This window comes from Nesoenas mayeri (assembly GCF_963082525.1).
Source record: "Nesoenas mayeri genome assembly, chromosome: 4".
Classification (NCBI taxonomy): domain Eukaryota; kingdom Metazoa; phylum Chordata; class Aves; order Columbiformes; family Columbidae; genus Nesoenas; species Nesoenas mayeri.
Window position 1 is genome coordinate 30806573 of NC_137540.1, and position 13314 is coordinate 30819886.

Here is a 13314-nt window from a genome sequence, read left to right on the forward strand (position 1 = left end):
GGGACTGCTGTGCCAGGGTCTGACCTGGGAACCAGCCCCCAGCTTTGTCAAGCACACTCCTCTCAGCATCCTAGAAGCATATGGTCTCCATTTTCACATGGTTACTGACATTTCTTCCCTGCATTGCCTGGAGAAAGCTGTTTGGATGATTATTCATCCCCACAATTCAGTAGTTGCACCAGTTTGGAGTGGTCTGGTTCCCTAGGGCTGTATTTACAGTTTGGTCCGCTGGGCTGCAGAGCCGGTGTATACCAAACAGTTTATCATCTGACAAAGGATCACCTTCTTGGATCAATGGAAAAGTTTGAGCTCTGGAGATCTCCTCAGTGTTCAGATTTGCAAGATTTTTGTTTTCTCGAGGTCTATCACTGCAACTGGGAACTCCCCCTGGTCACTGCTCACCCATTGCTCTTGCTGGGTTATCTGCACCTTGGAAAAATCTGGCTACTGATTCAGGTTCAGATGGATTTGAGGGTCCTAGTTGTTTTCAGTGTCCCCTTGGTGCAAGATTCTATAAATTGCATCTGCTTTTTCCTGCAAAACCATATCCAAACTTCTTCCTTCTTCACATCGTTGAGGAATCAAAGGCAATCCACTGCTGGAACTTGGAAACGGAGAAGTGGCCAAGCATGAACACAAGCAGCAGAGCTGAAAAGCAACGTCAGAGCTGAAAATACAGCTTCAAGCTAGCTTATAACCTCCTGTGTATTTCAGAAGAAAAGAGCCTTTGCTTTTGTTCGGCTGCAGCTAGTGCTGGGTGGAGCCTTATTTAGAGTAATTTGTACAGAACTGGCTCACAAGTCTCTTTGGTTGCAGCTGATCCTGGAAGTGTATTCTCTCGAGTAGGCAGATTGAGAGTCAGAAATGCAAAATCCCTGAGGATGGAGCTGCAGGGTCCTGCCAGATGGGCACTTTTTCCAGACTCTGGCAAATCTCTCATTTTGTTAATTAGAAAGCTGAGCTGAGGCCTTCTTTTTCCCTTGCTCTTCCTGGCCATGATGGGGGAAGATGCTTGTCATCGCTGGGAGGCTTCGCTGTAAGGAGCTGGTTGATGGCATGAAAAGACAGATAACTGCATGTGCTGTGCCAGAATGCCATCCTGTCTGCATTCAGCAAAGAGACTGCTGAGACAGCGAAGCCCCAGAGGATGGCCCAGGACTGACCTGCAGCCCATTCCCCATCCTATGACAAGCATGGATCAAGTTGACAGGTAACTTGGGATGTTCAAAGGAGCTGCACCTTCTGCAGTGTGGCTGTGCAACTGCAACGTTTAGGCACCTAAGCAGTGCTTCAATGCTGAGTGTGAGCTTATCTCTATTAAAGACAGAGGGAACCTGAGAGCCTGTACTGGCTCAGCTTGGCACAGTGTGCAGGCATGCTGGCACTTTTTCATCTCAGGCATTCATCTGTGAGGCAGGATTTTCCCAGGCTAATATACTCCAGCCGCAGTTTAGCCCTTCAAGGACACAGCAGGCAAGAGGGCTGAGGTTTACTGGTGCCTAGTTGTATAAGCCAGCACAAGGGACTTGGCCTAGCCCCTGCAATGTGAGACAACATTATCTGCTCCATAATAGGGGACAGAGATGGCCTGGACCTGCCACCTCCCCAAGACTTGGGCCCCTCTGTCTCCTCAGCAGGAGTGTAGCCCATCCTATAGCCTTATACAAGGTATTTAGATTCAATGAGATGACCTGGAGCAATGGCTTCCCACATCTAATTGTTTTGCTTGGGAGGGAAGTTATATGGTTATTTGGTAGCTGGTTAATGTAGCCAGAATTTGGCCACCTCCAGCTTGGTACCCACAAGTCAGCCTAGCAAGCTGTCATCATAAGAAGGTCTATCTTGCCAGTTCTAGCTGGCAGTGCTGCTGGACCAGGGAAACCATATGGGGATCACAGCTTGTGCTGCAAGGACCCCACTACATTCATCGTGCTTTCTGAGACACATCCTACAAGACAGCACGGCAGCAGCAAGACAAGTTACAAGAAGCACTCAGAAATAATGCCCAGTCTGGTAGACATCTGCCGGTGAATAACCTTGGCTGCAAGCAAGTTAAGAGTTGACTCTACCAAACAGCATGGAGCCAGCCTAGGGAACAGCACAAGACCTGCTTTGGAAGATGTGCATGATATGAAGCACACCAACCTGAGAGTAAGTTTAGCACTGCTTTCTGTCTGTCAATGGTTCTGCCCGGCTATTGGGAGGCAGGTCAATCAATGCTCTGCACCTGGGACAGGGGACACTCTTAGACAGGAGCTGATGGTGTTGCTCCCACATTACCTGAGAGCTGATCTGGCAGACAAAGGGGCCGACAGACTTGGGGGACCGCTACTCAGCTGCTGGTAGGTAGCATGGTAGCAAGAGATGTAGATCTCATGTAACCAGCTGGTTGCCCCCACATCCTTAGAAGAATATGCTGTGTTTTTACTCTAAGCTCAATAACTGGTCATTGGTATGAATTTCTGTGCCTTCCCTGTGTGATTTCCACATGCATAAGCATGGCTATTGGGAGAGACAAGGTGCAGAGGTGGCTGGAGTGGCCAGTGTCCATCCAGCCACCTTAGGACCAAGGTTGGACTTTTCCCAGCACAGCTGAGCTGCTCCTAAGCAGGTCTCGGCATGGGCTGCCAAGTCATATATGCAGTGCCTGTATTTGCTGAGGTAAGTAGTTAAATGCTAAATCCAGTTTGGTGCAGATAAGTAATTACAAAAGCTTTTTGTACTAAATTGTTAATAAAATACTCAATTTCTCCATTTTAGATTACAGCAGGATACATATTAGCAGAAATAACCTTCAGAAGACAGCTTGCCTGAACAAAAGCTCTGTTTCCTTGCAATAACAACAAAACTAAAAAAGGGAAAAATTACTAAAATGCTCAGTCATCCTGCCCTTAACCCCCAGTGAGTGCATCCCTGCTGGCTTTATGGCTCACTGTTTATCAGCACTGGGCTGTTACTGCAAGGCATTTAGAAGCACTGAAAGATTTGTTTGTAGATTCATTGCTTGTCTGAGAAATCTTGTTGACCACTAACTTAAAAGTTAGTACGTGTCTGCTGTAATTGCTCGCATGGCTATAAAGCATTCAAGTGGTAATTGTCCTGTTCTCTGAAGTGAAGTTCTTCTTCTGCAGAAGCCAACGTGGAAGAGTGGAGGGTTCAATGGATTTATTTATTTTTAGTTTGCTTCCTGTTGTGAGTTGATGAGCTTGGAGACAGCTTCTTGGAGAAAGTAAAGCTGGGCTGTGACAGTCCTCAGCCCACAAGGGAAACCTGCTCCAACATCTCCTACCCCGGTGACCAAGTGGGCTGTTGAGTGAGGGATGGAAAGTGCCACTCATGGTCTTTGTCACCACATCACCTATAGCTACCCTGAACCCTGGCTTGCAATATCATCAAGGACACATTCGGCTGAGCTCATAGATGAAGACGCACTCTATGTTTCTGATGGCCACCCAGATGCCAATAAATCACAGCAAGCAGGGAACTGCAGGAGAACCAACACCTGCCAGGTGTCCAGGGGAACACTGTGTGAAAGGGGAACAGTCATAAAAACATGAGTGGGGCTGGAGAGGACTGTTATATTTGTTCCCTAACATTCCTATAAAAGTGCCTGTCTCCATAGTGCTGGAGTGTCACCATGCAAACACCGAGGAATTACACTCCTGCTGATAATGCTTCAGTTTTGTTCTGGCAGGGACCATAAAGATGGAAAACAGGCACAGAGGATCATAAGTTCCCCACTGCTGACTGTTGAGTGCTGGGAAGGAAACTGGGGTCTAGTTTGCTCAGATTGACCTTGATGCCTACCATTGGAAAGTGGGCTATAGGTCAGTTTAGGTCTTCAGATCTTGGTAGCCGGGTTTTCTAGCAATTGCTTTGGGAATATGGCTCTGCCCTTTATTGCAGGATGCCTTGGGCAATGGCAAGGACCTCACTATATGCAAACAGCAGCTACTTGCTTGCCCCAAACTACACAGAGTTTAAGATTTTCCAGCCCTGAAATATTTTTGTCCCATGGCAACTTACCTTGTTCCCTCACATCCATATATCCTGAATCTCACCAGGAGCTGGTGCAAAAACGGTGCTTTGGCAAGACTGCAACATTGCTCAGAGCTCCTTTGATTCCTGAGGATCGTGTGTTTTCCCCAGGATAGCAGTGTAGCCCTGGGACAGGGCACAGAGATGTGATGCCATCTCCATCGCCAGGGTTATCAGCATCCACATAGATGAGGCCTTGAGTGACCTCAGCTAGCTGTGAGAGCAGTCCTGCTTGGAGCAGACATCTGGAGATCTCTTCTCACCTGAACCTATTTAGGATTCACTAAATATAAAGACAGCACCATGGTCTCAAGAAGACCCCCACACCAGAAACACCTGGAAGCTATAAAAGTGAGAGATATGCTGAATGTTTCACCCTCTTCTTATGCTCTTTTGAGCATACTTCTCCTGTGTTATGAAGTTTGAGCCTTCCCTCCCCCCAAGACTACACAGCAGCATCAGATCAGAGAGATGTGTGACTAATGCACTGGCTGCAAGGGCTTGCCTGTGTCCCTGTTCCAGGAGCCAAAGTACTTAACTTGGTGACTGCTCTGACTTAGCTGTACCAAAGCAACATGCCAGCTGCAATTATTTTTCAACAAAGACACCATTTTTCTTTTTTTAAAACCTTGTGTAAATGTCAATAACAAGTCCTTAAAGACAGCTAACTGTCTGGCACGGTACCCCTCCAAGGGGGAGGATAAAGACAGGCTGGGCAGCTTCTCTGGCTGCAGTGTGGCAGAACCTTGCTGGGCCAGAGCAGCTGGTTTGAAGCTTAGCTCCATTGAAGAGACAAGGGCATAAATATGTTTTATTGCAATAGTTTAGAGACAGCCCAACTGCCCAGCAGGAGTAAGTCTGTGGAAAAACCAGGGGAGTTTGAGAGCATCACAAACCAGCCCTGATGCTGCTGGGTTTATGGCAAAGCTCTGTGCTGTTCCCAGGGGTGCTCCCAGTGCTGCTGAGAGCTGTGTCCTCAGCGCAGACTCCTCACACTGCACGCAAATGCCCTTCCTGCCCCAGATCATAGACAAGCTTGCGGAAGACATTGTGAAACCAAGATCACCCTTGAGTTCAGTGATGGTTGTGCTGGCGGTGGTGGAAACAGCATCATGGTGTGTAAGAGCAAAAGGGGCGATGACCTGTTGAGCACAAGGGAGACACTGCAGAGCAACATGAAGCCCCGTGGTACATGTCAAAAAAGAAACACCATTTATCCCTTGCCATGCAGACAAGAGACATACCCCAAAGACCCGGTCTCTTAGTGAGGCCCATTTGCTGGCCGTTTGTGGAGGAGAAATGGAGAAAGAAATGCTGACTGCTGTTGGGAAATGGTGCACTCAATGTTCCTCCCTTCCTATGCTCCTGCTGCCCTCTGTTAGCAAGGCAAACACATCTTCCACAGGTCACTCCCCACTTTGAGTGCTGGTAAGAGGTACATTTAGCACCAAAGAGAAACTTCCTCCAGCAGCAAAGTACTATCGGGATGCGTTTACTCTCCTGTGGTTTGGCAGAGACATTTTTCCTGCCCACTGCACCTTACTTCAGCGTGGGCAGTTTTTCACCAGAGCGTCCCTGTTGCCAAGTCTGGCCTGGCAGACACCTGAAGCAAGAATGTGGGGTTTTCATACAGCATCTACACAGAGACAGACAGATACCAGGCTGAGCTGTCCTCACTGGCTTTGAAAGCAGTCAGCCCCTCTTGGTTTTGCTCATCACCTCTCTATGTTCAGGCTCATGTGTCTTGATCATCTGGTGCTCAGCTAGCAACAGAGCCTGATGAAGCAGGAACATGAGCAAAGCATGTGTTAAAACTTGGACTCAAGGACCTTCTTCAGTACATGAGCAGCTTCAAAGAGTGAACTTTTTCAGCTTGTCACCAGCCCTGCTTTGGAAGCTAGACAAGGCTAGGGACAATTCCCGCAGCCCGTATTTCCCAGCAAGGTCCCTCTCGGCAAAGATGAGAATGGGAAGAGAGCAGCAGACTCTCACTTGTGCTCTTCTTGTGGTGGTAGATCTACTTTTAATGAACTTCTTAAACAGTTTAGACCCTGTTCTGCCAGGATGTGGCTGCCTTTTTCACTGCACCCAGAACGTGCAGTCCAGTATGCTCTAGCTGAGGCTGCTGCAGTGGCAGTGGTTCAGCAGAGCTGCTTCCCTGTAGAACAGCATCCTTAGGTCCATGGGAGATTGTGCTTGGCAAGGGGAATTGGATATGGATCAGGGGAACACCGCTCCCCTCCCCTTTACAGAGATGTCCATGGAGCACAGACTCAGGAAACCTGAACCTCCGAACACCTCAGCCAAGATCAACATGACATCTCAGCTTAATTATGTCTGCCAAGAGGTGGCACTGAAAACCCTAAAGATACAGAGGTTTGGTAACCTCAGAGCAAAGGTTAGGGGAGGACATATGATGCCATAAGCACTCTAAGAGATGTCTGTATATTAAACAACTAGTGCACAATCACACCTGCCCCCAAGGGCTTTATAAATGCAGTCATGTCAATGGCTGTATCCTCTAGCAAATAACACCCTGGCATTAGGAGAGCAACCCAAGAGCACTTCTGGCCCTTCTAATACTTGCACATCTCCTCAGCTCCCCCAGATGCTAGCAGGCTTAGCTAGGACTTCCTTATCTCTCAAACAGAAACTGTTGTCACATGGGGGTTTCAGCAACAAAACTGTTGCAGGAAGTGGCTGACTGCATTTCTTTCATTCATGAACTTTGGCCAGCATTCGCATGTAAAAGCATCCCTGGGCAAGCCATCCAAACCACCTGGGGATACGTTGCAGCAGGGGGAGGGGCGCAAACAGCTTTTAAAAATATATATGTATATATCTTTTCCCCCCACAACCACAAAAGCAATTAGGTGACCTTTGAAAAGAGAACTGTGTTGCACACTTGATTAAAAGAAAAACAGTAGTAAAAAATAAATAAATAAATAGATAAATATGAAGCATTTTTAATGGTGCTTAACAGTAGTTGATTATATGTGGAAGTAACAAAGAACTTGGGAGAAAAGGAAGTGTGGCAATAGTTGTCAAGAAAGTTAAGTCCTTTGCCTCATGATACTTCTCACAGTGTAAGCGCTGTCAGGCTAGGGATTATGTTTTTATCTGATTATCTGATAATCTTACGTGTAACTTTTTCTTGTTCCCTTTCCCAGGACCCAAGGACTGGTGCTGCAGAGCAGCTGTCTGCTGCCTTGGGGCAGGTCTGCTACACCTGGAAGAATCCTGCCACAAAGACAATGCCAGAAGGGCCACTGGGCACAAACAGCAGTGGCTGACAACCAACGCAGGCTTCCCTGAACCCCAGGGAAGGAAACATCCCAGACTAGCAAGAAATGCGTGCAATATCCTTTTCTCAGGTGCATGCAGATCCCATACTGCCCTGTCCAAGGGAGCAGCTTCACAGCTTGGTGGAAGATCTTGTACCCCACCATGTCAGCATGCTTGGCTTTGTGATGCAAAGGCTGGGGCAGGAACCTGAGAAACCAAAAACTTTACCTTATCCAGCTGCTGCAAAAGACAAAACAACCCTGGAAAGATAGTTCATCTAATGAAAGCGAGAAACTCAGAAATAGCCACAGTCAGAAGATGCTCAGTTTTATTTCTGCACAGAGCAAGGCTAAGCTCACTCTCTGCAAGGCTTTGCAGCAAGATGGGAAGTACTGCCTTCATAGCCCCTCCAGCCAGCCCACACCAAGACTGTGCTTTGTGCCCCCCTCCCCTCCGCTTTCCTTCTTATCTGCAGCAGTAAAAGCCACCCAACTCAGGAGAGTCACTTGTTCAAAACCCAACATCTTCAGGGCATAACCAAGACCCTGTCTTTGTGGCCAAAGACAGGTCAAATCCTGAAACTAGCCCTGTCTGGCATTTACACCAGAGCTGTTCCTTTTCTGCAAAGGGAAAGTTTACTGCCAGTACTTTTTATTGCGATGACAGCAGAACAACTAGTTTGAGGTCAAGATGGGTCTAAATTTTACTTGATCCTGGTATTAGAAAAGAGTCTGACCCTCCTAGTGCAACACCTCTCTCCTTACATCCATCACACCCAAGTATCCAGACAGAGAGAAGGCACTGATCCCAGATCAAGCTAGGGTAGGGTGAAAGATTGAAATTGATCTGAAATTAATGCAGAATAACCTGAAAAAGCTCTTTCTGGCACTGCAAGCAGTGGAAGTGAAGAGTAGCTCAGGAACACAGTGCTGAGTGGAGGAAGGGAGACAAGGGCCTGGCTCTTCTCCTTCCCCTGGCTGCAGAGGCTCTGGAAGCACTGGTGTTGGCAGGAAGGTGGCAGGAACAGGCAGCTCTTTCCTGCATCAGGCAGCGGAGTCCACTGTAGACATTTGCTCCTCCCTGCTAATGGCCACTTGCAGGAAGCTGCTCCCATGTCCAAATCACCTCCCCAGCCCCATGGGTGTTAAAGTAAGAAGACAGCAAGGTACAGAGCCAACATTTTGCTCCACCTTTATTTTAACAATCAGATAAAAACAGAACCATAGTTTTAAAAGAGTCATTACATAGCAATTATAAAGTGCATTTTCCACTTGAATGTTGTGTACAAAAATATCTTTTAAAAACAAACAAGCAAAACCCCCCACAAGGCACTTCCAGGCATAGAGCAAGGAGAGCAACCCCTCACTTCTATGTTCACATTGGCAATGGAAAAAGGAAAAAGGAGAAAGGTCACAAGTATTTTTAAACTGCTATTGGTCAAATAGCCAGTTATCAGCCCAGCTTTTACTTATGGCATTGCTCTTCTAGCTTATCTTCCATGTTCCTCTCTAAGCACATCCCATCCACATCCTGAAAACAAACAGGCCCCATAAGGAGATACCACCATCCGCAGCACCCCAGACATACATGCCTTGCTTCAGCCTACAAAACAGCTCTCCATAGGCATGAGAGGATGCCAGGAGACCATGACTTTTCTACAGTCAGTGTCTTACAGCATTAACACCATACCCTAAGGGGAAAAAAAAAAAAAAAAAAAAAAATCAACATCACTCAGACTTGCTTTAAGTTTAAAACCAGGTTCAAGCCAAGCTATGCAACAGCCCCTTCAAGAGAGACCAGATGCAGGTTATGAGGGCTGACTTGGGAATCTGCTTGAGCAGAGTAACCAAGCCTGATGAGCTCTGGGCTAGAAAGTAGATTTACCACCTGGACTAAATGATCAAGCACAGTGACAACATTGATGCCAGGTTTTGAAAAAGCAGCAGTTGAAGGCTAGCTATTAATTGTGCAAGCTCTTCTTGTCCCTCTCAGCATCCAACAGTGATCATAGTACCCCTTCTAGATTAGGGTAAAACAGCTTCTAAGTATTTTATACAGTAGTCTCCAGAATTAAAAAGCTAGGTTTAAAAAGTTAAGTAGTCTAGCCCATTGCTTCTGTCCAACCCATCCATAGGCTATTATAGGCACACAAAAAATTATATAAAGCTCATGCACTAGAAAAAGTAAGATTCCCTTGATCTCTACGTATACAAACTATTCAGCACTCTCTCTGAGCTGAGGGATTAATGTGTTCTGTTCAACTAGCATGCAAGCAGCTTTGTGAGGCTGTTGGGCACTGTACAAGCTGGCCACCTCACCTGAGCGCAGGCCCAGAAGACAAGCCACCTCTGAAGACAGGGATATCTCACATGAGTGATTTGTTTCACATCCAGGGGTGGTGTCAGGATAACCACCCCCATGTCACACTCCTCATGGCTAGTTCTTTGCACAGGTGGCATGAGTGCCACTTCTTATGGACACAGAGGTGCAAAGTTTGAGCATTTACAGGTTGAAATGGCAGCTACTCCTACAACAGTGAGGGAAGCCAAGCACGTTTATGTTCACCCAGTATAGCCACAGCATTCCCATGTGTGAGCAGTGCCAAGCAGTCCATGGCACAGAGTAACAAAGCATTAGGAGATCTTTTTTAAAAGAAATGCTATTTCCAAAGCCTGTTTATCCCAAAGCAGTGCTGGGATCACATGTACCACCCCCTTCTCCCTCAAGGCACTTCCACCAGAGCAGGTATAGAACAGTCACCCTCTTGTAACAGGACACAGCATAGAGTAGCCATATGGTCCATTTGTGTTTAGCTCCTGTAACACTTGAGCACAGTCTTCTGCACAGGATTCAAGCCCCAGCTGGGCAAAACCCTGTTTTATAGTCCACAGGAGGAAGAACTGCATTTTCAGGTCCCAGCATTGCCAACAGCTGACTTCGGATGTCCATCAAGTGGAAAAAGCATCATCGGTCACTTGTGCTTAAAGAAACAAGGAGGTTTTGAAGAAGGCAGTAAAGGCTGTCAACCCACAGCTGTTACAAGCACCAGACAGCTACAGCTAATCTCTATTTCTGGTAACACCAAGAATACAATGAAAGTTTTTTCAAGATCAGATGATAAAACAACTGGTGACTAAGCATATCAGATCCTCTCCCACAGGCACATACGTCTCCTAATATGGCAGGCTGTAGGGCCACATTTCCTGTCATCACAGTTGCATTTTCACTTCAAAACATGATTTCTGCCTCCTGTAGGAAAGACCTCACACAAGGACATGTGCAAGAACAGGACTCAGTTCCGTGCAAGCCAGCCACTCCATTTCCCAACAGGCACAGGCCAGCTTTGCAAGGTGAACCCTGCAGCTGAAGTACAGCTCACTAAAAAAAAAAGTCATTCTAGAACGTATTTTGAAAAAGCCTTTTAACACTAGACAAGCAATACAAACCAGTCACCACTATGTAGCTCAGACTGTAGTGTATCCCTGGAGACTAGCAGCTTTATAGAAGACAAAGGAGTAGCAGCACTGAAGGGACATAAGAGTAACGGCCCCTGGTCCTTTGAGCATCTGGAGAGCCAGTTATCCAGCTGAGGCAGGGAAGGCAGCCCTTTATGCCAGAGATGCTTCTCTGACTAAAAGCCCACTGCCAGCAGAACACTGCACATCTGGTTTTGCTGGGAGGCTCATGCAGAGCTACATGGAGCTGTACTTCTTCCACCTTTCCGTACACCTCACGTTCAGACCAGCTCCCAGGCCTGCTGACATGCCAGCAACAGTCAGTCAATCAGAACTTTGTCTTTGAGTCAATAGTAAGGCCCCAGCTTCTCATAGCCTGAATAGCTGGGCCACTCAGCAAAGAGGCCGTAGGAGCACCGAGGGCTCCCAAACTGGTCAAAGGCGCTACCGAAGTCAGGGCCCTGGGGCGGGCGGGCAGCTTCCTGGGCAGACTTCAGTTCTGACCGTATGATCCTGTAATTTGTGCCCCTGTTGCTATCCCAGTACACCTTCCCATTGCACTCAAAGGAGATGGCAAACTCTACTCGTTCATGGGATTTAATTCCCTCCGGCAAGCTGATGTCAAAGGAAAACGTGTCCCGATCTGACCCTCCGTACGTATCTTTGACATACTGGCATGGGTAATCTACAAAGTTTTTCCAGGTGTCAAATGTCATCCTGATCTTCACAGTCTTTTCAAAAGCGAGGTTCTTCACCTTCACTGTTCCCACAACGGATCGCTCCTTTAGCATACAGTTTTCAAGGCAAACACAGTCTACCTGGAGGCGGTTTCTGAAGTCCAGGTAGTCCACAGAAGGCTGAACAAAGTCCAGGACAAAGCTGTCCCTCTCCACTGTTGTCAGGCCCACAATGTTGTCTATCAGCTCGGTGATGTTGAAAGGAATATCTAGTGGATCGTCAAACTCAGAGAACACCTTCACCATCGTCAGAGCAAAGCCTCTGCTATCTGCAAACGACACCCTTTTCTTCACTTTGTTGTGTGCAAAGGAGTTTGCTGCTGCTTCTGGTCCATTCAGCACAGCCTTGCTGCTCAGCTGGATGCAGGGCCGCAATGGCTTGCTTGGTGTCGGTGCAATTTTGCAGGTACACTTCTCTCTTCGCAAGGGTGAAGAGCATAGGTATAGCTGCATTGCTACATCCACAGCCATTGCTTGTTTGTGCGGAAAATAGTCTAATACTCTGGAAGATGAGAAGAAGGGTCAGTTGTTGTTAAAAAAGCATTTTAATATGACTTTTGCCAGACAAATGCTACACCACTTCTCCCCAGTCATCTCAAAGAAACTTTCTTCCACCAACCCCACAAGTCCCTCAAGCTTAATTAAAGGCAGGTACTTGCATAGTGTGATTTACAGACGCAATAAGAAACGTGCTACAGCAGAGTGCCTTCTCTTCCAAGAGAAGTGCATCTCTTCCAATTGCTACAGGGACAAAGTCACCATTTGAAGACACACAAGTACTGTCCTACTAGGCTAGCAATAGCAGGCTCCAAAACATTTCTAACCCAAAGCAAAAACCATGGCTCAGTCCTGCTGATGTCCACAAAATCTAGAGATTATCCAGTTCCAATGCAATATAAAGCAGTATTTCTGCTGAGCTCTCCTCCCTCCAGGAGAGACTCTCTTCAGGGCACTGGATGTTTTTGCAGGAGCAGGACCTCAGTTTGTCACAAGCTGCTGTACGCAACTGACGTCACCTTTCATAAAACCTCAAGTGTCTGATATTTTTATAGGCTAAAAAGCACCCACTGGTTTAGCTACCTACTTTGTCTCCCTGTTCTATCTAAAATGCCTGCAAGTGGTATTGTAAGGATAGCAAGTCTGATAGAGCAGGAGGGTAAACTCAGCTGACACGGCTCCATGCCTACAGAGGAGCCACTTTCTTCCCTCTGCTGCACTTTAAAAGAGATATCAGCTCAGATGGCCCAGCGGGTTTCACCTCCAGTGCAGAGCTCACAACTCAAGCCTTCACAGCACTTGTCCTGAGCCCCTGGGAAACACCTGTACAGCCACAGGGCTCTGCCAGGCACCACTCACCTAACTTAATGTTGACCAAGCCTTTGGAAACAAGCCCTTCTCCTGGAAGACACAGGCCATGTGCCCATCCACCACAGCATCTCCTCCTCCAGCATTCAGCCCATTCCTCCAGGGATGCAGCGCTGTCCCTCTCTGTGCACCCACTCTAGGGCAGCTCTCACCAGCACCTTGCCAGACACAGCCCTGGAGTTACCTCTGCAGCAGAGCAGCTCCCAGAACATTGTACCTACCGCTCCTGCTTTTACAGTGAGATTTGCCTGGATGCTTTTGGCAGAATTTCTTTTGCTTGCCTCTGGATAAACCACTGGACAGATTTATCACACACAACCACCTTAAGTCAACTGTGCTGCAGCTGACCTTAAACAGAGTATTCCCTTAATCAGAATCCCTTTTGGCTGCAGACCAGGCTCCAAAGCTGCTCCCACGACGCAGAGCAAGGCGAG

The 13314-nt window shown here is 47.3% G+C and overlaps 1 protein-coding gene across 1 annotated transcript; it reads right to left on the reverse strand.

Annotated features, from left to right (window-relative positions):
• Positions 1 to 11125: 11125 nt before the first annotated feature.
• PPP1R3B (protein phosphatase 1 regulatory subunit 3B) lies at positions 11126 to 12013 on the reverse strand (the record flags this gene model as incomplete). Its single annotated transcript, XM_080344322.1, has 1 exon — positions 11126 to 12013. Exon 1 carries the CDS (start codon positions 11984 to 11986, stop codon positions 11126 to 11128), a length of 861 nt encoding a protein of 286 aa, XP_080200448.1. The 5' UTR covers positions 11987 to 12013.
• Between the last annotated feature and the right edge of the window lie 1301 nt (positions 12014 to 13314).